The sequence below is a fragment of the Megalobrama amblycephala genome, linkage group LG3, assembly GCF_018812025.1.
Source record: "Megalobrama amblycephala isolate DHTTF-2021 linkage group LG3, ASM1881202v1, whole genome shotgun sequence".
NCBI classification, from domain to species: Eukaryota; Metazoa; Chordata; class Actinopteri; order Cypriniformes; family Xenocyprididae; genus Megalobrama; species Megalobrama amblycephala.
The window spans coordinates 32,909,838-32,936,459 of record NC_063046.1 but is presented as its reverse complement, the minus strand read 5'-3'; the positions used below and the strand labels follow the sequence as shown (position 1 = coordinate 32,936,459).

At 37.3% G+C, this 26,622-nt stretch overlaps 1 protein-coding gene across 3 annotated transcripts in view; it reads left to right on the top strand.

Moving 5' to 3' along the window:
- dpy19l3 (dpy-19 like C-mannosyltransferase 3) overlaps positions 1–24,777 on the top strand; it is a 42,502-nt gene extending 17,725 nt beyond the window's left edge. For all 3 annotated transcript variants that reach the window (XM_048185222.1, XM_048185223.1, XM_048185221.1), the window contains 5 exons: positions 462–518; positions 905–987; positions 19,320–19,452; positions 22,731–22,889; positions 24,128–24,777. In XM_048185222.1, coding sequence (XP_048041179.1) covers positions 462–518; positions 905–987; positions 19,320–19,452; positions 22,731–22,889; positions 24,128–24,316 — 621 coding nt within the window. In that variant the 3' untranslated portion in view covers positions 24,317–24,777. The remainder of the gene's footprint in view (positions 1–461; positions 519–904; positions 988–19,319; positions 19,453–22,730; positions 22,890–24,127) is intronic.
- The last annotated feature ends 1,845 nt before the right edge of the window (positions 24,778–26,622 follow it).

Here is a 26,622-nt window from a genome sequence, read left to right as displayed (position 1 = left end):
GTTCACTTTTTCTCATCTTAATCACAGGCAGCTGTATTTTAGACATATGGTAATACAAAAACAAAACAAAACAAAAAATAATAAAAAACATTGGTTTGATAGATTACACGGGCAATACAGTTTACCTGGTTTATTCAATATATTCAATACATGCAATAGCAAATTACACGAGTCTGTAATAGAATCCATTGCATATATATAAAAGCCCACAAACCAAAGATACACTATGCATGTATAATTGGGAAGCTATAATGCTCAATGCTATAAACTGATATTGAGTTTCAGTGAGGCATGATGTCCTCTCATAAATGCATAAATGAGCCCATGTGCACACAACTGAAAATTTCATTTCCCCACTAGGTGGCAGTGTAGTTACAGCCCTCAAGCCTAAACAATTACAGCCTGTTTCGTCCTATTTATGTGGATATTTATCCGTTTATGTTATTAATCTGTTTCCACAGATGAGACTGATCAGGTACTCTGTTCCTATTGTAATTCTGGCGTTTCTTTATTACAAGGTAAGACATTTTCAACTATGCTGTAATATATTTGCCATATATATATATATATATATATATATATATATATATATATGCTAAGCTGCCTGCGTGGCTGTACTCCATAAATAGTCATGCAGGAATCCTTATGCACACAAATGGAATTTGTATCCCACTGTGTGTGTTGTTTAGGAGAGAGTTGATTCCACCATGCTTTTTCCATCTGTTAACATAAGAGTGGGAATAACCAATCAGATATGAATTCTGCACATTTTTTGTATGTTTGTGTATATGGATGTTTGTGTTTATTGTGCTGCTTTGTTGATCATTGATTATTGTGCGTCATTCCCATTACAGCAGTCTCACACTCTCACTCCTTCTCAATCAAGCTGTCTTTCTGTTGACAGTTCTGGCCCAGACTGATGGAGGAGATTTCTGAACTGAGAGAATTTTATGACCCAGACACTGTGGAGCTAATGGACTGGATCAGGTAAAACAGCTGTAATCTTCCTCTTACACTACGAACAAACACTCGCAGACAACTACTAAACCTGAGGTTTGCAACCTTAGGCCACCCTCACGAGCCACCATTGGCATACTGAGGGGTATTCACTTGCACAGATAAGAGCAAGAAATTAATATTATGTGAATTTTCAATTTATTTAATTGTTTATAGTAGAAGTGTTGAAGTCCCTCGCATCTGCATGCCAAACTTCTTCTGCAGTAATCCTTCCTCATCATAACACAATCTGTTTTTATTTAGTTTTATGCTGTATGTGCTGTATTATGTGATGGAGAAAAAAAAAAATTCTTTCTTTCTTTTTTTTTTTTTTTTGCTCATAGAATTCATAATTCATATAACTGAGAAGACTGCCACACGCACATAATAACAAATCAGTCTGGCATTCGTGGTCCTTAATGTTTCTTACACAAAACATGACACTTTAAGAAAAGATGTCTTTGACACCACAAGTTAACGCCACATGACACATAATTCAAAGACAGCAACAAACATGACAACACCATGCACGTTATTTGGTAAGCAGTACAAAAACAAAACAGTGAGTCACTGATTTACATAATTTATTCATGATGCCATGCATGCTGGGAAACCGAATCTAGCATTCTGCACCTGAGAAATCACAGTATATTGTATTTCGTGGGGGTTAAAAAGGAGAAGTGGCACTTCACATCCATAAAATTGCTGACTTCTGGATCAAACTAATATAAAATGCCTTTCCACTTACTCTCTATTTCACTTCATTACAAACTCTGAAGGACATAAATTAAAAGCTGCAGTGAATACTCTATTCATTCGATAGGATTTGCAGCAGTAAGGCAGCAGGTGTCTTTGTTTGTTATTAGGCTGATTTAAGATGGACGTCATGAATTAGACATTCGTTTCTGGAGAGACTCCAGCGGTTAGTAACAGAGGGTTTCATCAATGTCACCATTCTCACTGTCAAGTTAATATGTGCGAGAAAGAGTGAGACATTTGAGCTGCAGTGACACAGGTGATCTCTCCCTGAAGAAAATGCGATTTGTGTCAGGGATTAGTGGGTGAGTTCTCTTGGCTGACACTGCGGCATTAAGCCGCTTCCACACGCTAATTAACCATCAGATGAAAGAGTTAAGCGGGGATCACTTCACACTTCTGTCTGTGCTTGGCTTGCCAAAGTCTGCACTGTTTTATATGTAGATTACCAGAGACGCTCTTCTGCCTTGAAGGGAGGGTGAGAAATGAAAAGTGTATCGAGGAGAGTGGCAGTATCAGACTCCTGTAACCATGATTGGAACTTATTGCATAATAAACCACATACTGTGGCACAATGTGAAGAGGGAGGGCAAACAACTACAACTGTGAAAGTATCGCTGTCAAACAACCTTTTGATTTATCTTGAGCTAAAAGCAATCCTTTAGACACTATGTATTATCTTACAGTGAGTGGTTAAATGTTTCAAATATTTTTTTTTTCGCTTTTATGCTTGATTCGCATTTTTTATTAGACACCTGTGTAGTGTAGAGCGACAGGTGCTCTGCTCCAAAACCTAGTGAGCTGCCTTGCTGTTTACTGCCTACATAGGCAGCATCCTCATGAGTGTTTGATTTGGAATGCTGTACATAGGCAGAGACTCAGTGTTATTATGATGCTCCTTGCCTGAAACACACAGTCTTGACTCTAAAGAGGTCTATAATAGCAGGAGAAAGCTATCAGTTAGCATTCTCATTCATCTCAGTATGCCATTTGAAATCTGCTATCTTTGCTCTTGGCAAAATCTTAAGGATTATGAGTATTGTATGCAAAATGAATAACATATACCATCACTTAACAACCTCAGAGCTCATGGTCCATCTGTCTTGAGGATTTATATGCTGTCATTGTCTCTATGGAGAAAATGAATGGGATATTTAGTCTAGAACCCGATTGTTGTGCTCTACCCCAGCTTTAGCTTTTTGTTAAGTGAACAGTGCAATATTCTGACATAAAAGAGCAGAAGGTAAGTCTGATATATACAGTATAGGACCCATTTAAATGTCATTTAAATTGTAGTTACGTTAAAGTAGTTTTATTGGTACGTTGATGCTGAATGAATTATAAGTGTTTCTGGAATCAAAAATCTCTTGCTTCATCTTTGCCATGAAACGGAAATTGCGGTTGTCTTTTCTTCCCTATTGTGACACATATCCAAGTGAAATGGCTTTTGGAATGAGAAAAAAAGTTAGAGTGGGACTTAATTCTGTCCATCTGGAATTGACTGGATCGTTGTCATTAATTACTGTGATCTCATGTGAGTGTCAGTTTGCTGTATTTCACTCATAGTTGAAATCAAATAATTCACACTGAACACAGAAGCATAAAAAAGCTGACTTTTGTCAACCAAAAACCAATAGATGGCTCTACCATCTGTGTATTACTGTTAAGCCCAAAGTATACTTCAGTTTATACTTATTCCTCCTTTCTCCCTTTCATAGTAATAGTCTCGGTATGTACTGTATTCTGTCTTTGCTGTGAATAAAGGTGGTTGACACATGCACACTATATTCATTTCTGTCAGACCACTATCGTCAAAGATTATTAATGATAACAAAGAACTTTAGCAATAAAACAATTTAAACGATAGTAATAAGCAAAAGCAATTTAAGGTTGAAGGTATGGAACTGTTCTGGGCAAAACCCCCTGCTCATTCAAGCAGCCATGCCTAACCAGAACAGTTTAGCAAAATAATAGAACAGAGACATCTCACAGAACTGATACGTAAGTATTAAAAATACACGTGAACATCACCTGAAAGAGAAATAAACATACATGAGGATTTAATAACAATAACAATAATAAATATAGCTGCAAGCAGCAATTACGGGGCCAAGCACAAAAACGGCACAAGAAGCAAGCCAACACGACTGGGAGCATCAGGCTAACTGCAGCAGTGAGCAATTAAAGACCTATTAAGATCATTTTATGTAAAAGAGCTGAAAAATGATCAAAAATGAGGATTTACTGGTTCATCACTTTCGACCAATAGGTGGCGCTGTGTCCAAATTGTTGTGGTATGGTCAGAGTGAGGTGACAATGACACTTGCAAAGTTTGGTGTCAATATGTCAAAGCACTGAAGAGATACAGCTTCAAGAGTCGTTTTTGCATCATGCCTCAAATTCTTTGCTCTGGTATACGAAAACGGTTTGACATATCGACTTGAAATCCATAACTTTTTGTTGGCATGGTCTGAAGATGACATGGTTCAATTTTGGTGAAAATCGGAGCAACGGTCTAGGAGGAGTTCGAAAAAGTAGGTTTTTAAAGAAAAACAATATGGCGGAAAGGAAGTTTAGCTGACTATGGCAAATTTGATATCTATGTTCTCAGCATGACCCAAGGAATCTACTCATTACAATTGGTGAACACAGTCAAAAATTATTAAAATTTTTGTACATTTTGTTATAACTTTTGACCACAAGGTGGCGCTGGTCCGAAACTTCTCAGGCTCCTTCAGGACATTGTGCTGATGACCCATACCGAGTTTTGTAATGATACGCTAATGCGTTCGTAAAATACAGCATTTTAGCACAAAATTCAAAATGGCCGACGGCCAAAATGGCCAAAGTGGGAAAATTGGATATTATTCAACTCAGCATGATTCCCTGAATCCAACGAGACCAAATGTATGATTTTTGGACAAACCCATCAGAAGTTATAAGCAAAAATAGCCATTTTTCATATCTCCGCACCAGTAGGTGGCGCTGGGCCGAAACAATGCATGGTGCCTCAGGTCATGCTTGTGATGACATATACCAAGTTTGGTCTGAATATGATAAAGTGTTGCGGAGATACAGCCTTACTTCTATTTTCGGAAGTGCTTCGTACAATTCGTTTGCGTGTTTTTCGAAAACGGTTTGAGGAATCGACTTGAATTCCATAACTTTTTGTCGTCATGGTCTGAAGATGACCTGGTTCAATTTTCGTGAAAATCGGAGTAACGGCCTAGGAGGAGTTCGAAAAAGTAGGTTTTTCAGAAAATTCAAAATGGCGGAAAAATTTTCATGACGGAAAATGACGACATAGGGTGCAATCGATTCGTCTTCACCCACGGAATCAGTGGGAAAAATTTTTTGTTTCTAGCCCTTACGGTTCAAAAGTTATTAACATAAACATAAGCTCAACTTTGGACAGCTGGTGGCGCTAGAGGGATTGAGTTAGAGACTCCAAATTTGCTGTGGACAAAGGTCAGACTATCCTCTAACTGTGTGCCAAATTTCATAACTTTCCCGCAAGCGGTTCTATGGGCTGCCATAGACTTCAAGAGCGGAAGAAGAATAATAATAAGCGTACGGAACGCCAACAATAACAATAGGTGCCTCCGCACCTTCGGTGCTTGGCCCCTAATAATCCGGATTACATGAGTAGAGGTGCGGTACTGAGCCACAGGTTCAGTCATATATTGGAGGAGTAGGGGATGGAGGCGGGTATAATGAGCGCAGCGTGGCGATCAAGCAGCATCTGAATACTGGAAGATGTATTTGAAAGATGCGGTCTAATCTGAAATGTATCCCTATTGGATGGTATGGATCAGCTGAATGTCAGCTGACGTGAGCTTGACTGACGTGTCTGCAAGAACTGACGCTATACACTTGGTTTTTGTTAATTGCCTAAGTATTTCTCTTCAGAAGTTATGATCAATAAACATGTCTTTGTACTCTCTCAACGGCGGCCGTCTACTGTTGTTGTCTCCAGTAGTTTGTTGTTGTTTTTCTGAATATTCTGATTCTTTTGTTCAGGGTTGCTACATAGTTAGTGAAAAAAATGCAAGGTCCGTGCGTGAGCTGAGCGTACAGTACACATACCCATGCATATTCGTAAAAACGTCTGTATACTTTAGGCTGACAGACGTCTTTGGATATGTTGTGTCTTTCTGTTTCTGACATGAAAAAAGGGGTCCCATTTAAAAAGGGGAGGGGAACCACCGGGCTGGTTCATAGCACAAACCACCCATGTAAATGCCATCATGATCTCTAACTAACAGTCTAGAGCCTAAAATCTCTGCAGATCAGCTGAGAAGGCAGGGAGGGTGTCATGTGCTTGTGTCTTCTCTTCATGAGTGATCAGTGGCCTTTCAGTCGAACCGCATCTGTCCCGTAGATGGAAGCGCGTCCTTTGTCGCAGTTCTGAGACTCTGTCATCACAGTCAGCCTTATCATTGCGAACGTCTCCCTGCCTTGTAATTAATTTTTTCCTCTTTTGTTTTGTAGTTTTCTACAGTGCACCCTTTTGTTATAGCCCCCATAAAGGAGTTATTTCTGAATGTTGCCTTGTTTTGAAATAATGAAGATAAATTAGTCTTTTGTTTTCTCTGAAGGAAAAACTTTCTCGGCCCCTCCGAGCACAAGTAATTTGTGTTCCCCATCTGAACAAAGACGCATTTTCCTCCTGCTGTTTCCTCTGGTTTTTATTTTTCTTTTCTTCGTGTTTTCAACATCTTCACTCTCACTTCCACTCTAATTGTCACTCTAGCCACTTTTCATTCTAATTTGATCAAATTAGTGGCTTTTGCTGCTGCTGGTGTAGACGTCTCTATGGAGATGTTGTTGGAGATGTCTCGGTGGAGATATTTCACAAACTCAGCGCTAATAGCTGTGCTTGCAAATGCCTGCCTTGTTTGAACTGCAGTAGAATTTCACTAATTCACAAACACCCCAATATATGCTCTCCTTACACAAATGGAAGGTTTGCTGACACCATTTCACACCATGTTATTTTTCTTGTTATACCACTGAGAATTGTTCATTTTGTAATGCATGTAAATTGCCGCTTTTTTCCAGTTGTTGTGGAATCTAACAAGATGTCTGAATTATTGCTTATTTAAAGGTGCCCTAGAACGTTTTTTCATGAAATGTAATATAAGTCTAAGGTGTCCCCTGACTGTGTCTTTAAAGTTTCAGCTCAAAATACCCCATAGATTTTTTTTAATTAATTTTTTTTAACTGCCTATTTTAGGGCATCATTATAAATGTGCCGATTCAGGCTGCTGCCCCTTTAAATCTTGTACTCCCTGCCCCAGAGCTCTCGACTCTAATACATTGCATAAACAAAGTTCACACAGCGAATATAACCCTCAAAATGGATCTTTACAAAATGTTTGTCATGCATGCTGCATGCATACATCGGATCATGTGAGTATAGTGTTTATTTGGATGTTTACATTTGATTCTGAATGAGTTTGATAGTATGCTCTGTGGCTAAAGCTAACATTACACACTGTTGGAGAGATTTATAAAGAATGAAGTTGTGTTTATGAATTATACAGACTGCAAGTGTTTAAAAATGAAAATAACGACGGCTCTTGTCTCCGTGAATACAGTAAGAAACGATGGTAACTTTAACCACATTTAACAGTACATTAGCAACATGCTAACGAAACATTTAGAAAGACAATTTACAAATATCACTAAAAATATCATGGTATCATGGTCAGTTATTATTGCTCCGTCTGCCATTTTTCACTATTGTCTTTGCTTGCTTACCTAGTCTGATGATTCAGCTGTGCACAGATCCAGACGTTAATACTGGCTGCCCTTGCCTAATGCCTTGAACATGGGCTGGCATATGCAAATATTGGGGGCGTACATATTAATGATCCCGACTGTTGCGTAACAGTCGGTGTTATGTTGAGATTCGCCTGTTCTTCAGAGGTCTTTTAAACAAATGAGATTTATATAAGAAGGAGGAAACAATGGTGTTTGAGACTCACTGTATGTCATTTCCATGTACTGAGCTCTTGTTATTCAACTATGCCAAAGTAAATTCAATTTTCAATTCTACGGCACCTTTAAAAACATTTCTGTGGCTTAGTTACAAATAGGGTTACTGGTCCCAAATTTTTTAAGTGACTTCTAAAACCTAGAGTGAAATTGCATTTTACTCAAGTTCATTCCCTTTGCGTGCAGTTCAATCATTGACATTTTAAGTTGTTCTTGACAGATCAATCAGTCTATCATCACTCTGTGAATCCCCTCAGTCAGATGCTCCCTTAGGCCTGCCTTCCTCTCTTTCTCTCTCTCTATATCTCTCTTTGAAACACAGGATTAAGGTCTACACAACTTGAGAGCACTCAGATCCCATCCTGATGTAGCTTTATTCCCAAACTGACCAGTTTGTTTGTGTGTGTGATGCAGTGCATCTCACTGTCTGCTCCTTTGCCGTCTCAAGGACATTTAAGCAAGGCTATATGAACATTTCTGTTTGTGACTGCGACTACGAACAGTAATTGTGAAAAATGTTTTCCTCACCCATATCATATCATATCATATCATATATCATATCATATCATATCATATCATATCATATCATATCATATCATATCATATATCATATCATATGAATTCAAGGTTTCAATTTTTAAGATCTTGGCACAGGCATTTTAGACAAAATTTAATTTTTAAAAAAAATTTTTTTTATTTCTCACACTCTTATTTGTCATTGACCCTTTCATCTGTTTTTCTATATATCCATCACCTCCCTCTTTCTTCACTTTTGAAGTGATAGACTTTTTTTTTGTCTTTCACCACCCAAAAACTGTTTTAGTAATATTTTATGCTGACAAAATACCGGAAATTTAATAAATGGTCAATGTGCAGAACATCGAGAGCCCTCTACACATTACTCCAAATTATTATGCAAGTGACTTATCAGTAGGATTTCAGTACAATAAACATTCAGATTTTAGTTTTTCAAAGAAAGTGTTTGTTTTATTTCTCCATATCTTTTTAGATAACTGGTATCAATCTCAGACAGGTTTGTTAAAGAGTTTGACAGGTCTTACGTAAATGGAAACCCTACTTAAAAAGGTTGTTCCACATTATTAATTAAATCACAGTTCTCATGCAATATGTTGAGGAAGAAAGATGTTTCTGAAGATAAAAAAGCATGAAATGGTGCAATGTTATACAAAAGTAATGAAAACAACTAATATTGTGTGAAAACTGAAAGAAGATTATCAAACTATCATACGATTTGTGAGTAATTTATAGCACAAGAGAACTCAGTCAGATAAAGGCTTATTAAGGAAAGTTTCTGTCAAAATAATAATAATAATAATAATAATAGTAATTGTATTTAAAAGGACTGCTATACAAGTCTGGAGTCTCAAGAACCTCTCCGTGCAGGCTGGTAGTTGTGAGTAAAGATGCATTTTAGCCACCTCTAACCAAAGCTAACAAAGAGAAACCTTTGTGACGAATGCCGTACTACAATGGATGGTCTAGATGGATGGATTTCTGGATGGTTGGTGAGTGCCCACCATGTTTTTTGACCCAGATCAAAAGAAGAGACTCAGACATTTCTAATGAGTGATAATTTAGACAATTATGTCTGGGTATATGAATGTGGCCCTGAGTGTTTGTAGTACTGGTACACAGTGGTTTAAGCTGATGACATCAAAATATCTCAAAGAACATGACTGACATGTTTAATCATACTATTAATATTAGCATTTGAATTGATTGAGTGCTTAACAAACAACAACCGCCCAACATGGACTGATTTATCTGTATTTATAAACCTGGATCAACATCAATCTATTGGGATGTAATTCATTTTGCTGACTGAATTCAAAAAGCATTTCTGTCTAAGGAGATGTACTGCATGGGTAAACGTCTATGAAGATACGGCTGCACAGGCCACCCTCTATATCCCACTTGTTGGAATATTAATGACATTAATCAATTTTTATAATGTCAGCAGGGTGCAGCCTAACACAAGCTGACATTTACATAAGAGAGTATAAATCTGAAATTAAATGTAAATCTGGTATAGGCCAGTGCAGTCCCTTGTCAATATGGAGTAATTACATAAATACCCCCAAGAGCAGGAAATTATCCCCTGTGGGAGAGGTCAAAGGTCAGTCTATTCTGAAATTCCTTAGACATTATGCCAGTGTAGATTTAAGACCAGGTGAACTGGAGGTAATTCTGGAAATCCCCTTTTATGTCATTGCAAAAGAGAACAAAACCTTTTCCCCACCAAACATGTAAACACAAATACAGATACTCACACTCCTAACACTAACTTAATGCTCATATGTAAAATTATTAACACAGTCTCTGTGTTTGGGTGATTTTAATGTAGCCAAGTCACATACAAAGAGACCATTTTTAGAGCTAGTTGTACTTTTAAGAGCAGCAGCATAGTCATCTTTTTGTTATTATTCTTTTATTATTATTATTATGTATTTATTTTTTGCATATGCAAGTAATTGTTTGCATTGGACTCAAATCATATGATCCAGTGTATCTTCCCCTACACATTAATCATATATACACTATATTGCCAAAAGTATTGGGACACTCTCCCTCCAAATCATTGAATTCAGGTGTTCCAATCACTTCCATGGCCACAGGTGTATAAAATCAAGCACCTAGGCATGCAGACTGCTTCTACAAACATTTGTGAAAGAATGGGTCACTCTCAGGAGCTCAGTGCAGTGGTGTAAAGCACGCCACCACTGGACTCTAGAGCAGTGGAGACGTGTTCTCTTGAGTGACGAATCATGCTTCTCCGTCTGGCAATCCGATGGACGAGTCTGGGTTTGGCTGTTGCCAGGAGAACGGTACTTGCCTGACTGCATTGTGTCAAGTGTAAAGTTTGGTGGAGGGGGGATTATGGTGTGGGGTTGTTATTGGTGTGGAGGAACTTGACTGGCCTGCACAGAGTCTTGACCTCAACCCGATAGAACACATTTGGGATGAATTAGAGCGGAGACTGTGAGCCAGGCCTTCTTGTCCAACATCAGTGCCTGACCTCACAAATGCGCTTCTAGAAGAATGGTCAAAAATTCCCATAAACACACTCCTAAACCTTGTGGAAAGCATTCCCAGAAGAGTTGAAGCTGTAATAGCTGCAAAGGGTGGGCCAACTCCATATTAAACCCTACGAATTAAGAATGGGATGTCATTAAAGTTCATGTGCACATAAAGGCAGGCGTCCCAAAACTTTTGGTAGTACCTGACCTGTAAAACCTTTGCCAGTCAATCCATTGAAATTAATAATTTAACTTCCATATAAACAATTTAATTTAAACAATTCAGAGGTTTAGAAGTGTAAACAGACTTTTAAGATTTTATGTAAAACCATTCTGAAATCCTACATGGTTATTATATTCACTAGTAAGAAGAACATGAAAGCAAACTTTACTATTGTTCAATCTTTTTTTGCAGTTACTGCTGCTTACACATGTATGTAGTCACCACTGAAACCATAAAATGCATGCTGTTATGTGTGTCGAATAGCAAGAGACCATTTGTCTTTGTTTTGTCATCCCTGTGAAATCATATGAAAGTGAGATAGGGCTGTTTAGATGTCTTACTGGTGATGAATTGTGCATTTGAAGTCCACAATAATTCTGCTCTATGGTCCCTGTTATTGATGAAGGATAAAACAGAAGTTTCTTTACTCTATTATTGAAATCTTTTGCTGTGTGAACACAGAAGTGTGAAAAAAAAGGAAGGACAAGGAGATCATTTGTCTCTGATGACATCTGTGCAACTGTAGTTAATCAAGTGCTTCACTGTGGACGATATTTGATAGAACTGGAAAAATGGAAGCTGCTGTGAGAACATTACTTTGCAGTCTTGCCTGAAGTTTATTATACTCATTCTTATAAACAGTTTTTCTCATGCAGTGTTTGATTGAATATTTTGTGAATATTTTTTACATTCCATGATTCTCCAAGTCAACATTGTCAAATAAGTATCCCAAAATGAGCACAATATTATACCATACCCCACTAAAAATAAAATCTTACATTATGCTCATAATAGACAGAGACCTTACATTTGAATTTAATTATCAAAACACATTTATGAGCGTAATTAAGGACCCAATACAAAAAACAAACAAACAAACAAACAAACAAACAAAAATGTTCCAATTTTCCAGGGTTACTTATGAATTCATTTGAACCAAAAAACAAACAAAAAAACAAAAATAAAAAAATAAAAACTTGAAGGGAACAAGTTTGTCTCTATAATTAGACCTTAGTTATATGTCCCATGTAACACATAAATCATGTACAATATGTGAGTGGGTGCAGTAACCAGTGTTGGGCACGTTACTTTAAAAAAGTAATTAGTTATAGTTACTAGTTCCTTCTCACAAATAGTAACGGAGTTAGTAACTGAGTTACATCATTATAAAAGTAATTAATTACCAGGGAAAGTAACTATTGCGTTACTTTAAAAAAAAAAATAAAAATAAAAATATGCCAAATAAATTTAATGCCCCAAATATTACATATAGGCTAAGTCTGAGAATAAATTATTCTTGATGCGACTCCTGACTCATGATCCGCTCTTGCTCACGACATGAAATTTCTCTGTACTGTGTTGGTAGCCATTAAAGAAAACATAGTTTCATATTTATGTTTAAATAGTCCTATGTTATGTTTTAAATCCATTTATTCGATTATGAAAAGTGAACAGCGTGAGTAAGATGCATCATAAGATGTGCAAATATATCGGGAGACATGGAGTGGGTCAGATATGATTTTGTCCACTTCATTAAGTTTTGCTTTGTAGAAAGCCTTTCTTTAAAGTGAATTTCGTTTTGTAAAAATTTTATCTTAATTTTAATCAATGTTTCATCAACCAATTGCTTTGATTTAATATATAACAAGCAAATATAGCAGACAATAAAATCATGACATGGAGGCGCGGGCGCGATCACTGGCGCGTGAACTGGAGCGCGTCTTATAGGCTAAATGAACCAAAACTCAGAGGCTGCTTGCCGCGCAGACATGAGAAATATATCTATAGAATGCTTGAAATATCTACTTTATGAAAATGAAGTAATTAAAAACGAAAAGAAAGAGGCTACTCTGATTATGTAGCCTAATCTGAATGAAATGTGCGTTATCTCTCTAGGCGCGTCCATATGAGCAGATGATCAGCCATGAGAATCAGCAATGTCAACTTCATCTTTGCAGCTGACACTGATTCAGAAAACATTACTTTATTAATAAACAATTCAAATGTCTCTTTGCTGTTTTTGTCACATTCATAATCATTACTTTTGCCGGTTCTTTATGGCAATTATGTGTGCCTTTGAGTGCTATATAGCCTATATTATGTAAACGCTCCTTATTATGGTTTATTCTCTCCAGTATTTAAGAAATTAAATTAATATAAATGTGATTAGTCAACTAATAGTTTAAATGAACAACTACTAGTCGACTAGAAAAAAACTAATTTCACATATTTTCGATCAAGCATCAAAAAGGGTATTCTGGTTTGAGCTCGCGCTTCGCGCATGCTCTGACAGACACACACACAGCGCATCATACATTATTATCAGTTTAAAATTATATTTGTGTATGACTAACCGCAGCACACACCAGAGAAAAAAACTTTGCAGGTCCTATGGCTGAGAGAGAGCTTACTCGGATGAAAACCGCTTAAGTGAGCTCAATTATAGTAACGCGGCATTTTTTTGTCAGTAACGGTAATGGCGTTGTAACGGGAGAAAAAGTAATTCGTTTGATTACTCGTTACTGAAAAAAGTAACGGCGTTAGTAACGCCGTTTATTTATAACGCCGTTATTCCCATCACTGGCAGTAACCCACTTCTTTAATTCTGTCTGATTTTAAACAGACTGACCCTTAAGTGCTTTTTTTCTTAGCAGATTAGTTCACTTGTTTGAAGCAAAACCTCTCTAGGTTTAGACAAGACATCAATATACTGGAATGAGATAAGGTATCTGAAAATATCTCTATAGACTAGAATGTTTTCAGTGAATTCATTTTAATTTTATTTTGGAATCGTGGACGATACGTCCGTCCTGTGTGTAAACTACTCTGAAGGCTACTCTCTCTTTCCACAGAAGTCTGAGAATGTCTCATTTTCTCATCTACATTCCCTGCTAGCATCAGAATGTATCATGTATATGCAGTGTTGGGCACGTTACTTTAAAAAAGTAATTAGTTATAGTTACTAGTTACTTCTCACAAATAGTAACTGAGTTACATCATTATAAAAGTAACAAATTACCAGGGAAAGTAACTATTGTGTTACTTAAAAAAAAACAAACAAACAAACAAAAAAAACAAATATGTCAAATAACTTGGGATGCCCCCAATATTAAATATAAGTCTAAAAATAAATTATGCTTGATCCGACTTGTGACTCATGATCCGCTCTTGCTCACGACATGAAATTTCTCTGTACTGTACTATACGTGTTAGTATAAAGAAAACGTAGTTTCATATTTATGTTTAAATAGGCCTATGCTACTTTTTTAAATTCATCTGTTTGATTATGAAAAGTGAAGAGCATGAGTAAGATAGGATACATCATAAGATGCGCAGTATATCATGGACATGGAGTGAGTCAGACATGATTTTGACCACTTCATTAAGTTTTGTTTTGTAGAAAGCCTTTCTTTAAAGTGAATTTAGTTTTGTAAAAATTACATCTTAATTTTAATCAGTGTTTCATCAACCAATTGCCTGGATTTAATAAATAAGAAGCAAATATAGGAGACAATATATTATAATCATGACATGGAGGCGCCGGCGTTATCACTTGCACATGAATTGGAGCGTGTCTTATAGGCTAAATGAACCGAAACTCAGCGTATAGGCTGCTTGCCTCACAGACATGAGAAATATCTATAGAAAGCTTGAAATGTCTACTTTTTAACTGAAATAATTCAAAATGAAAAGAAATAAGCTACTCTCTGATTATGTAATCCGAATAAGTGCATTCTCTCTCTAAGCGCGTTCACTGGGGAGATGATGAGAGTCAGCAATGTCAACTTCATTTTCGCAGCTGAGACTGATTCAGAAAACATTAGTTTATTAATAAACAATTAAAATGTCTCCTTGCTGTTTTTGTCACATTCATAATCGTTACTTTTGCCGGTTCTTTATGGCAAGCTTTATGCGTGCGCTTGAGTGCTATATAGCCTATATTACGTAAACGCTCATTATTATGGTTTATTCTCTCCAGTATTTAAGAAATTAAATTAATATAAATGTGATTGGTCAACTAATGGCTTAAATGAACAACTACTAGTCGATTAGAAAAAAATTATTTCACATAAATTCGATCCAGCTTGTCACAAAGGGTATTCTGGTTTGAGCTCGCGCTCTACTCGCATGATCTGACACACACACACACACACACACACATGCAGAGCATCGTACATTATTATCAGTTTAAAATTATATTTGTGTATGACCTGTACTATTTCTTTACAACAAAACGCTTTGCAGGTCTATCATCTCTAGTCACACACCAATCATCATCAGTTTGTCCCAGCCCAACACACACCCTAGAGAAAAAACGCTGCAGGTCCTATGGCTGAGAGAGAGCCTACTCGGATGAAAACCGCTTCAGTGAGCTCAAGTATAGTAACGCCACATTTTATGGTCAGTAATGGTAATGGCGTTGTAACGGGGGAAAAGTAATTAATTAGATTACTCGTTACTGAAAAAAGTAACGCCATTAGTAACGCTGTTTATTTATTACGGTGTTATTACCATCACTGTGTTTTTGTGACCAGATGTTAAGTTTGTCTTAGAAGTCATGAAGGTCATGCTGAACTCTTTGAGCCCACTGTAATTGAAGCCATTTTCCTCTCTTTTCATTGCTGTCTTAGTAAGCATTAAGATTAAAAATAGCTGTTATTTACCCTATGTGAGTGTTTGTGAGTCTGTCTATGTTAACATCTTTTCGTGTGTGGTAGGAACAGACATAGATGAAGCAGGGCATGTTATTGTACCCCCTGCGGGTTAATTTTAGTGTAGCACTTAGATTCTTGGTTATTGAACTCAGACCAAGGTTGTCCTGTAAGGGTCCATGTTCATTGTTAACCTATAATGACCATACTTGCTCCAATGTAATGAAACACTTTAGCCATGCATCCAGAATCTAATCAAACTCATTCCAGACTGGACAGAGATGAAACCATCATATCCTCTGTAACCTTCACAGGCACAGACACTTTGTCTTTTTTTGGCTTGAGCTGCAGCCAACCTTGAAGCAAGATGTCTGTGACAATATTTCGTTTTATTGCCTAAACAAATTGAACAGACATGGGGTGGGACTTTTGAGTGCTTGAGGCTGCTTTTTTTAATCAGTGGTTGTTTTAACTTGTTTTGCTTCGGGACGTAGATTATATTGGGTCGGACATCAAGTGATGACCTAGCACAGTTCCAATTTTTTGTGTGTGTGAAAAAAATAATTAAACATTAAAATGTATTAATATTTAGCATGAACTAAATGTTTTATTTATAATTACATTTATTTATTTATTTATTATTAATTGATTTACAGTTTTTTTAATAACTGTATTTTTTTTTATAATTACAAGCAACTTTACCCTATAGTAAGTACATATTGTTAATTAATATTACTCTGTACTTATTTGTATAATTACACTGTAACAAGAACACCTTAAAATACAGTGTAACCTTTTTTTATGATATTCAGATCCATTGATGTGAAGTATTTAAATATACCAGGCTTAATGTTTGATTGTTTTTTTAATCAAAGACTATAGAATAACACAAGACGCGTCACTCATATTGTTTTGAATGGGAGAAAGTGCAACGCGATATATGGTGGAATAAGTCCCGCCTTCTAAATAAGAGCCAGTCGTGATTGGTAAAGTCATCACGTCACTGCAGCGGCCGTTAGAAGCTCCGGTTCCTATAGAAACAGTCAGATGCGTGACATTTAGTATTGCAAATGTGCATTAGCTTGATCCATCCTGAAAAATACCTTTTTTTTGTCATGATTCGAGCATTTAGAAACAAAATTTATGAGCTAGTTGTCAGATTTCATTGGTGATTTCAAATATGAAATTTAATTGAAAGCTTGGCAAACAGCTTTGGAGAATTTGATGTTTCCCCATTGAAAGTGATAGGAGCTGAACCTGCATGCCCGAGAGGCGTTTCAAAGATGGCCGCCGAGTGAAATGACTTTTCTTAAAGGGACTTTGTTTCTAAATACTGCTGTAATAATACATACCACACATGACATTGTGGGCAGCACAGATGTTTTTTCTTGTTGCAGATCTATTTCAGTTTGGATCACGTTTTCTTGAAAGTGGATCGGACCGAGCACCACAACACACTTGTAGCCAATCAGCAGTAGGGGGCGTATACACTCAAGATGGGGGAGGAGAGAGAGTGAGCATGAGAGAGATTTGAAGAAAGACTGTAGAATAAGAGATGGCTGAGAGACATCACAAAAGAGAAAAGGTCAGAGGAATATCACTGGAAAAAGAAGGGTTATGATCAGGCAAAAGACCCACATTAATATTAGAAAAGCTTTCCAGCGCTGGAGAGACCTAAGTGGAAAGGCCTGAAAACAGACTCCGAGGTTGCTATGTTTCACAGAACCAAGATATGCTGTTATTGTAATGTTAGCTATAGTAACAGGACAGTTTTGAGTGTCGTTGTTTGTCTGGAGCTGGTGGTGGCTGGTTTGTCTGTGCTGCTGGTGACTAACAACCAAGCATATACTTGCTTTATATGCTCTTGTGTACAATGTTCATTTCTGGTTCTTCCTTGTTATTCGTTCGTCATCTTAGCATGTTTTTTTTTTCTTTTCTTTTTTTCTTCCCCGCAAAGCATTATTTTGCCTTGCTTCAGCTATGATAAAGAGACATCCACTCTTGTGTTGCGTGTTCGTGAATTTTGGGGATGGAGCGATGAAGAGAGGGGTGTCTGGGTTGATTTCAAATATCCAAAGTGTTTCTCAGAAATCGCTTACTGTACCTTTAACTAGGGCTGGGCGATATGGCTGATATCAGTGTTTCATATCAGTCGATATCGATAATTATTGATATTTTTTATGACCCATTTAAAATAAGGACCAGGAGAAAAATATATTGCATTTAAAGATTTTTATTTTAAACTTAACCTTCCTCTGATCATAATCCCCTCAGTTATTAAGACAGAAATGTCAACAACCATGGAAAACTCAATTAATTAAAATGTAAACATAAGTCTAAAGTCACAATGAACACTTAACAATTATCTCTTAACATTTAAGGTGCAAAAAAAAGGTGCTTGTGCGGTGTTGCAGCTACAGATGTTGTTGGTTGAATACGGCTGTGCTCCAAAGGGTGAGCGCGGCTAAGGTGATATATCAAGTTTGTGGTATTACCAGTCTTGGCAGGGACGACGGTCTTGCATAATTTGCAGACGACATTGGTCTGACTACGGTCAGACTTATAATATCCAAAAAACTGCCATACTGGTGAGCTGACTTCTCCTCTTTTATTTACTATTTTCCTCGCTCGCTGCGGCACTCATTTTCTGCTTATCAGTCGCCGGTTACTGAAGAGGAATCCAGCAGACCAGGGGTGCGTTTCCCAAAGCGAACTATGGTCGCAAGTTCCGTCGTTACCAATAGAGTTCAATGGGACTTACGACCATGGTTCACCAACGATGCTTTCGGGAAACGCACCCCAGCACGAGACAACGATATATGGCGCAACCAAACATGATACTGTTACATGATTGGCTGTTAGCGTGTCACTCCCTACGTTGCTAGGTTACCAGAGAGCGAGTGCCTTTGTTAATGCAACCAAATTTGCTTCGCAACCTCTGTTTTCTTCCGACGAAGAATAAAACATATTGAACGTTTTATCGAACACATTTTTTATTGATATCGATCACGTGTCTATCGCGATACATATCGTTATCGTTTTATCGCCCAGCCCTACCTTTAACTTTGCAGTTTTATTGATTGTTTTTGAGGATGAGGGCATGTCACACAATTTGTTCATGCCAGAATCTGAAAAAATGGACTGCTTTTACCAGTACAAAATGAGTTTTCAACAAAAGATATGGAACATGTTTTTCATGTTCTCCTGGAGGCTCCTGTCTGGTGTAGATGCTGATAGTCAGGAGTAGAATGTTGAAGCTGAATTTGAAAGGTTATATTTTGATAAACAGATGGTTTCTGAAACATCTATCAGGCTATTCAAATAGCATACAGCTTCAGCACTTCCCTTCATGCCATGCACATATATAAAATGACAGGAGAAAGATCACATTCAGACAGAGTGCCTTTTTCAACCTGCAGTAGACTTTGCGTTTCAGACATCGGTGATGGGAGTGTACAAATGACTGCATCCCTCCTCGGTGAACCATTTCACATTTCCCCCTTCACCTGAAATAAATGTCTGCGGATTTACCTTTTCTCATAAATGCCACCACTACACATCCAACCCCCTTGTGCAATCCCCTGTCCTGATATATTAGTGAAACCTGAGAAGTGTATGTTACAAAGCTCTCTCGTGTTTATTTTTTGGTGACAGATTGAAGACGCCCAAACGGGCAGTGTTTGCAGGCAGCATGCAGCTGTTGGCTGGAATTAAGCTGTGTACGGGAAGAGTATTGACAAACCATCCACACTACGAGGACCAGGCGCTGAGGGAGAGGACCAGACAGGTAAGAGTCTCGGCATTGTTTTCACTCGTGGTAAGTTTGCTTGAATCACAAGTCAATCCAAGTCCAGGACCTCCAGGCCAAGTTTTTGTTTACATGATGTCAATACTAAAATGTTGCAACACTAGAGGGTTTTTCAGGACACAAGCATTAATCAAGGGAGTATTGGTTTATGATTGTGCAACAGTCACAAAATATATATTTATTTTATTTAATGAATATTATTTACATAATAATGTTTCGCTTCACAACTGAACATATGGTCAATCAGACCCAGGTCAGCATCAAAAAAAGACTTCACAGAATCATATGAGCAAAGAATCAAATCTTTTCTTTTGCGTTCATGCCTCATTATATAAATTGAAAGAAATGAAGCAGCAATTAATCAATGTGAAATAAACAAGATAGTAAGACTAAAAACTCCTAAGATACTGTTAGAAAGAAATGAAAGCATTGAAGTATATAAGTGTGTACCTTAACAAATCAGTTGATAATCTTAATGATGAGATTACAAATGGACCGCATCAAGAAGATCATGAGCAGACGGTTCATAAATTCTCTTTAAAAGCTTTCTTAATGACATATGCACTGTTATATACTTGGCCTCATTAGCAGAAGTGTGGCTTTTGGCATAATTAGTTTAATTTAATTATGTTTCTCACAGGGGTGGTTGGAAGTTGATACATCAGTGGGCATCTTCATGAAGTGAAATAAACTCCACAGCACTGCTGTTATATGTGCCATGACTTTCGTGTTATGGTGTATTAAAGAAATGGGGAGGGCATTTATAACATTCTAATTAAAAAGCATAATGTACACTGACTCAAATTCTCATGTTTTGAGCTGTATTTCTGTATCAGCTGTCTCTCTCTGTTTGTGAGTCAGAATGTTGAGGTTAAATGATTAAAAAAAAAAAAAAAAAAAAACAGCTTTCAAAAGGTTCAAATGTATCATGATGACAGATAAAAAAATACGCCTTTAAAAATAAAAGCACAAATCAAATCTTTAAAGCTGCTGTCTGTAACTTTTTTTGATTAAAAATGATCCAAAATCAATTTTTGAGCAAGTACATAACCAGCCAGTGTTCAAAACTATCTCCTTATCTTAGCTTGATTCACAACGGTAAGCTTGTAATAATGTTTTATAATAAGAGCGACATGGTGGATTTCCACGGGAAATTCAAGCATGCAGCAGTTCGTCTGTGCGTCATTACGTTACGTCCGTAAACAGAAAGGATGGAGTCCCGTCCAGGCTAGTCGGTTTTATCACGTGAGGATCCTGCTTGTAACGGATCATTTATAGCCTTTTCTTACAGCAGCTGAAATAATTAAACTTATCATTTTGATGGTGGATTGTAATCCAGAAAGATCCAAATGACAATCATCAGTGACAACTGGATAGTCAAAAGCAAAATATTTTGGACTGTGGAGTGGCTACAGAAATTGAAATCTACAGGTAACACTAATTCACACTAAATACACAGTCATGCAATGCTGGTGTTGTTAACATTAACAATTTGAGAACAAAGTATAACAGTAATAATAATTTGCACGGTTTGGCATGATCAGAGCTAAGCGATCGTTAGATTTAATCACCATTGGTAGCGCGATTTATTGTAGGCCTAATGCTTTTTTCTTCATTGGTCGGAACAAAAATGGCAGAAATGTTATACTTTTTCAGATGACATTTTCCGGTGAAAATTCTTATTTTGGTCATACTTCCAAGACGTAGAATCTGTGATTCTGAAGTACAGTATCCACACCGGTGCAGTGACTGACAGCAAACATTAGATTCATCCGCGCTGACGAGCTGTGCCGAGGCACAACGCACGTACAGATAACTGTTCCACATATGACTGCAATTGCAGGTTTCAAACAAGAGATGGCGACAAAGAGGAAAAATGCCGGACTGCAGCTTTAAACACATTTAAAATTAAATTGGACAAAACTGAAACATGAATTCAAATGTTATCCGAATCGCATACATAATTTTGTTTTCTGCTCATATTTTCATTTGTTTCCATGTTCTGTGCTTTTTCGAATTTCGCAGTTCTATTTTTATGTTCTATGCCACAATCATTTCATGTTTCATTTCATTCTTTTGTGATGATAATCTGAGTCAGTGAGTTAACTTTGTAATTGGTCCATTCATTTCCACCAATTTGACCAATTCATGCCGATTTGCAGACCTGTTGCGAGCATGAGCATTATCACAATGACAGAAAATGACAGCATGATCAGCCAATCACAGCGTGATGAAAGCAGCTCTCCTGAAACTCAGTGAGCTCAGTGTGGCCAAGTGCATACTGATTTGAACTTTATTGTATTTCATATTGTGCAATATTTGCATTATTCATGCAATGTTGATTATTTTTTCACCCGACCTTGTCAATGAGGCACCCCCTCCCTCGTCTCCTTTGAGAAAATGCTATAAAAACGCAACATATTTTTACATCCTAAAAAATAATGTTTATGAAAGTATTTATTTACATTTTGGCATGGAAAATTTGTCCATAAATACCTATACATCATATCAACAAATATGTTATGAATCCATAATTCATTTTTTCAAAGGCTTATTAGGTTGGCGTCTCTTGTAACAGTAATTTTGTTTTGTTGGTTGCCATGGATTTCATCAGAGCGTTCTTTTCACTGTACGGTATGTATCTGTGGTTCATGAGAAAATGAGTTTTAGTTGTGATAGTCTGTCAACATCAGCGATTCAGCTTATAAAATGGGCACGGAAACCCTACAACTGGGCTAATAGCAGCCTTGAATTGCTGTCTACGTGATATATAGAGATGTCAAACCTAATCATTGTGTCTTCAATTATGCTGCCTTTTCCTCCATTAATTGAAATACTGCAAATATGTTGTTGTGGTTTGTGAAACTGCGTATGCACTACTGTGACATTTTTTTCTGCTTGCTTGGCGGATCTGTTTTTTCTGCTTGGTCTATCACAATAATGGAATGAAAATGTCTAACATTTCAATGTTTAAATTCCTTCTTTATATGCACAAACATTTAATAACATATTTGTATAACAGTTAACTGTAAGTTTGAGAACCACTCAATGACAGAATTAGCATGTGCCAAACCAGTGGCACAAGTCCCCCAAACCACTTGTCCAATATCCTGTTATTCTTCATTTAGAGACTTTTTTTTTTTTTTTTTGAATCCACATCACCATCACAGTACATTTTCATTACACGAACAATGAATCTGCAGTGAATCTTTAACCTCTAAGATTTTTCCCGTCTTTGACGGTTTCGTTGCCTGCAGGTATATCAGATCTATGCGCGTCAGTCTGCCGAGGAGGTTCATAAAGTGCTCGGTTCGGTTGGAGCGGACTACATCGTGCTGGAGGACAGCATCTGCTACGAGCGCAGGCACAGCCGTGGCTGTAGGCTGAGGGACCTGCTCGACCTGGCAAACGGACATGTAGGTCACACACAGCATCTCCAGTTCATGCCCACACATACAATGCTTGTTCCATTTCAGTGAAAGTATCTCTGCAAGAACCAGATTTTTTATTTTTTTTTTCAGAGCAGCTAAAACTAACAACTTTGCCCTTTGCCGAATTCTTCACGTGGCTATAAACAAATATCATTTGGTTTAGACACTAAGCTCACTGCTTTGATTATTTTTGTCTTGGCAATCTCTTCAGCTCTCCGAGGTGTTTTTATTTCTTACATAAAATGTCTATAACTGTTTTGTGTAAAGTTGATGCTTACATTTTTCATTTTGTCACACAATCTTGTTCTCACTCACCCACAGCTCATAGTTATTAAATACCGCGTCACCCTGTGTGCAATCTAGCTTAAGTGACTTTTTTTTTTTTTTTTCCACTTGGGTAGCTTGATTGTTCTTCTATAGTTGATTATAGTTGTGCATAATATCTGACAGAAGCAAAACGTCCAACTTCTTAGCTGCGGCACTTTATATTTGTGTCTGCGCACACGTCGGCTTAAAGAAAAATCATCTCTTCCACATCCCAGCAAAGAGCTCTGGCTGAAAATAGCTTGTCAGCAGTTGTCATTCATGGATCTGAGGTGAATGCCATGCCTTTGAAAGATCTCACAGAAGTTTGCCTCGTTTGCTCCTCTGATCCGACTTCGAGCAGTCACTGAAAGAGCCTCGCTCGCTTACTCGTCTGATGCAGCCCGATTCCTTCCTTCAGGCTACCTCCAGCAGTTTGAATAAGATTTACACTTGTGCTATGTTCTGTGTGCATATGTTATTTTAACCTTGGTTCAATCTGTCTGGTTTAATTAAACCTTGCTAATTGCAGGCAGAATTACCAAGGAAGCTATGTATACGCAATGCCGATGGCCCAGAAACAGCCATGTGTTGTGTGGGATATTCTCTTTTTCGATTCTGCTCTGATCTCTCCCATGGGTGGCAGTTCTTTCTATCTCTGGGTGCTTAAATGATTTCACAGAAGTATTTCAAGGGCTTTCTGTTAATTTGGGAATATATCTCAAAGTAAATGTTTAAAAAACCTCAGGGCACAATTTCTCTAAGATTTCAAAGATAAAGAAGTGGAATGCTCTTTAAAAGAAGACTTCTGAGACTCTTCTTCATCTGAGAATTTGATCCACATTTTTCACAGTAAAAAAATATCTTATGGAAAAGAAGCACCATTTCAAGACCAATTTTTGCATGTGTGTTTGTTACAGATCATGGACGGCCCAGGTGAAAACGAGCGGGACCTCATCCCGGCGTCTCATCCACGGTTTTGTGAGGCCATTAAGACTGACACTCCTCCATATTCAACCCTCTTCTCACGAGCGTTCAAAAACAAGACCTTTCACGTGTACAAACTCAAGAAACTCAAGAAGAAAAACAAAGCTGAGAGCGGTCCGTAACGCTGGTTCCTCAACAGCAGTTGCACATCTTCACTGGATGGCTCAACGCCCCATCTGGAATGTGCAATGAGTGTGTGATAGTAGCAGGTGTGTGCGCGACTGTGTGCTTGAGAGAAATCGGAGATATGCCTGATTGAGCCAGCGCACGTTAGATTTGACGCGTGTTTGTGTGTGTAAATCTTCTGTGAGCCGGTCTGCCGCAACAGGAGCTTAAGTTTAACGTGGAGAGAAGAGAGGAAAATCTTTTTCTCAGACTGTCGCATTCCCTCGCACTCTCTTTGATCATCGCTTCTCTTTTGACACGTGTCCTTTCACCAAGCACATATTTATGTTTGTTGCACAGTGTCAAGATGGGCTACATCCTGCTGTCTGGCTGCTTTTATTGTATACAGTTGTATATACCGCCATACGCAAAAGAACAATAACAACAAAATGCTGTTTTTTGTTAACTCTTACATCAACAAATCTGAAGAAACAGCCTTACTCATGGGTGTAGAGGAAGTGCCATGAATTCTCGATCATGAAAATAAATTGTAATAAATCATTGTCACAAATTTACTTTGATTACGGACCTAGAAATAGTTAAAGGATTAGTTCATTTTAAAATAAAAATTAGCCTAAGCTTTACTCACCCTCAAGCCATCCTAGGTGTATATGACTTTCTTCCTTCTGATGAACACAATCTAAGTTAGATTAATAAATATCCTGACATATCCAAGCTTTAATTGAACAGGACTAATGAGTTTGAAGCTCAAGAAATGCTTCTGTATTCAACTTGTGAAAAAAAAAAAAAAAAAAAACTTTGGAAGGCGTAGGACATAGTGTAAGCGTTTTGAACTGCAAGTTTTACACTTTCTTTGTAAGTTGAATACGGACTAGTGAAATTACATATAATGACATATTTTCTTACGCAAATGCATCACTTCGCTTTAGAGGGCCTTTATTAACCGTCTGGAGCCATGTGGAGTACGTTTATAATGGATGGATGCTCTTTCTTGAGCTTCAAACTCATTGGTCCCTTTCAATGCGATTATAAACCTCGGATGCATCAGGATATTTATTAATATAACTCCGATTGTGTTTATCAGAAAGAAGAAATTCATATACACCTAGGATGGCTTGAGGGTGAGTAAAGCTTGGGGTAATTTTTATTTGAAAGTGAACTAATCCTTTAAGCATTTCTTTTTTTTTTTAATTGTAAAACTTTTTTAAGGTTTAAATTAGATTCTTATTCCTAGATTTTCAATGTGATCGCAGACTATGGACTGCATAAGTTTCGTGCTTTAATTGTGTAAGTAGGTGGTGAACACTTTGGCGCTCTAGATGGTAAAAAGGGTTTAGAGATTTCACATTGTAAAAAAATGTACAGGGACATTACATGTAGTGTGTTTTTAGTATGAATAACAGGGCTGAAGTGTTCATAAAAGTTAGAAATGTCCCATGTAATTTCCTTAATCCTCCATTGTTGTTTTTAATGTAGTTTGGTGGATATATTCACAGTTTGAGTAGTCCTTTTAAAACTGAGTTAAATATATTGATTGGTCAACAATGTTATGATGCTCAGTTTTTCATCTCAAGTTGTACATGAAGCCTTTAGTGTATGAAAGTGCCTTTCCATTTTTTGGATAAGCTCTGCTGCACTAACAAGTCAAGCATTCAAAAAGACCTTCAAATGAGTGGTCTCAAGTGCTACAAAAATGTACCCACCTTCAATCTTTGCTGCTGTTTTTTTTTTTTTTTTTCCAACCCCAGGATGTTAGCTGAATATCTTTGTACAGAGGTGCACTGGGTGGTGCAAAACAGTTTTGAATCTCTGTAGTGTTTAAAGATAAACATGATGTTTGTTTTTCTGAAAATTCAGTTTATAATATGAGGGCTCCTCTGTGATAATCTGTTATTGTATGTGGTGAAACAGCTATTGTTACCTTACCTGTCAGACAGTTAACACATAATTCTTTGCATCACACGTTCTGTCACAACACTATCCCTCAGGAGATGATCTTTACGCGGCTGTGTGCTTTGTTTTCATACGCTGACATTGTTTAACTGTAAGAGTTCTTTGGTACGGTTTATTGCACTAATTTGTTACTGTGGTATTTCACGCAGATGGATCGTTTTCATTTGTGTCAAAAGTGTTGATTTGTCTTTGGATGTTCAGTGTACATTTCCATTTTTGTATTAAAGCAAATTTGTATGTTGATGCAAAAGGATTTCTGTCATTGGAAGTCAAACCAGAAAGGCATTTTGATAAATGCAGGTCAGGGATTTTAGGCCACTCTCATTTCATGTTCTGCATTATCCCCAAC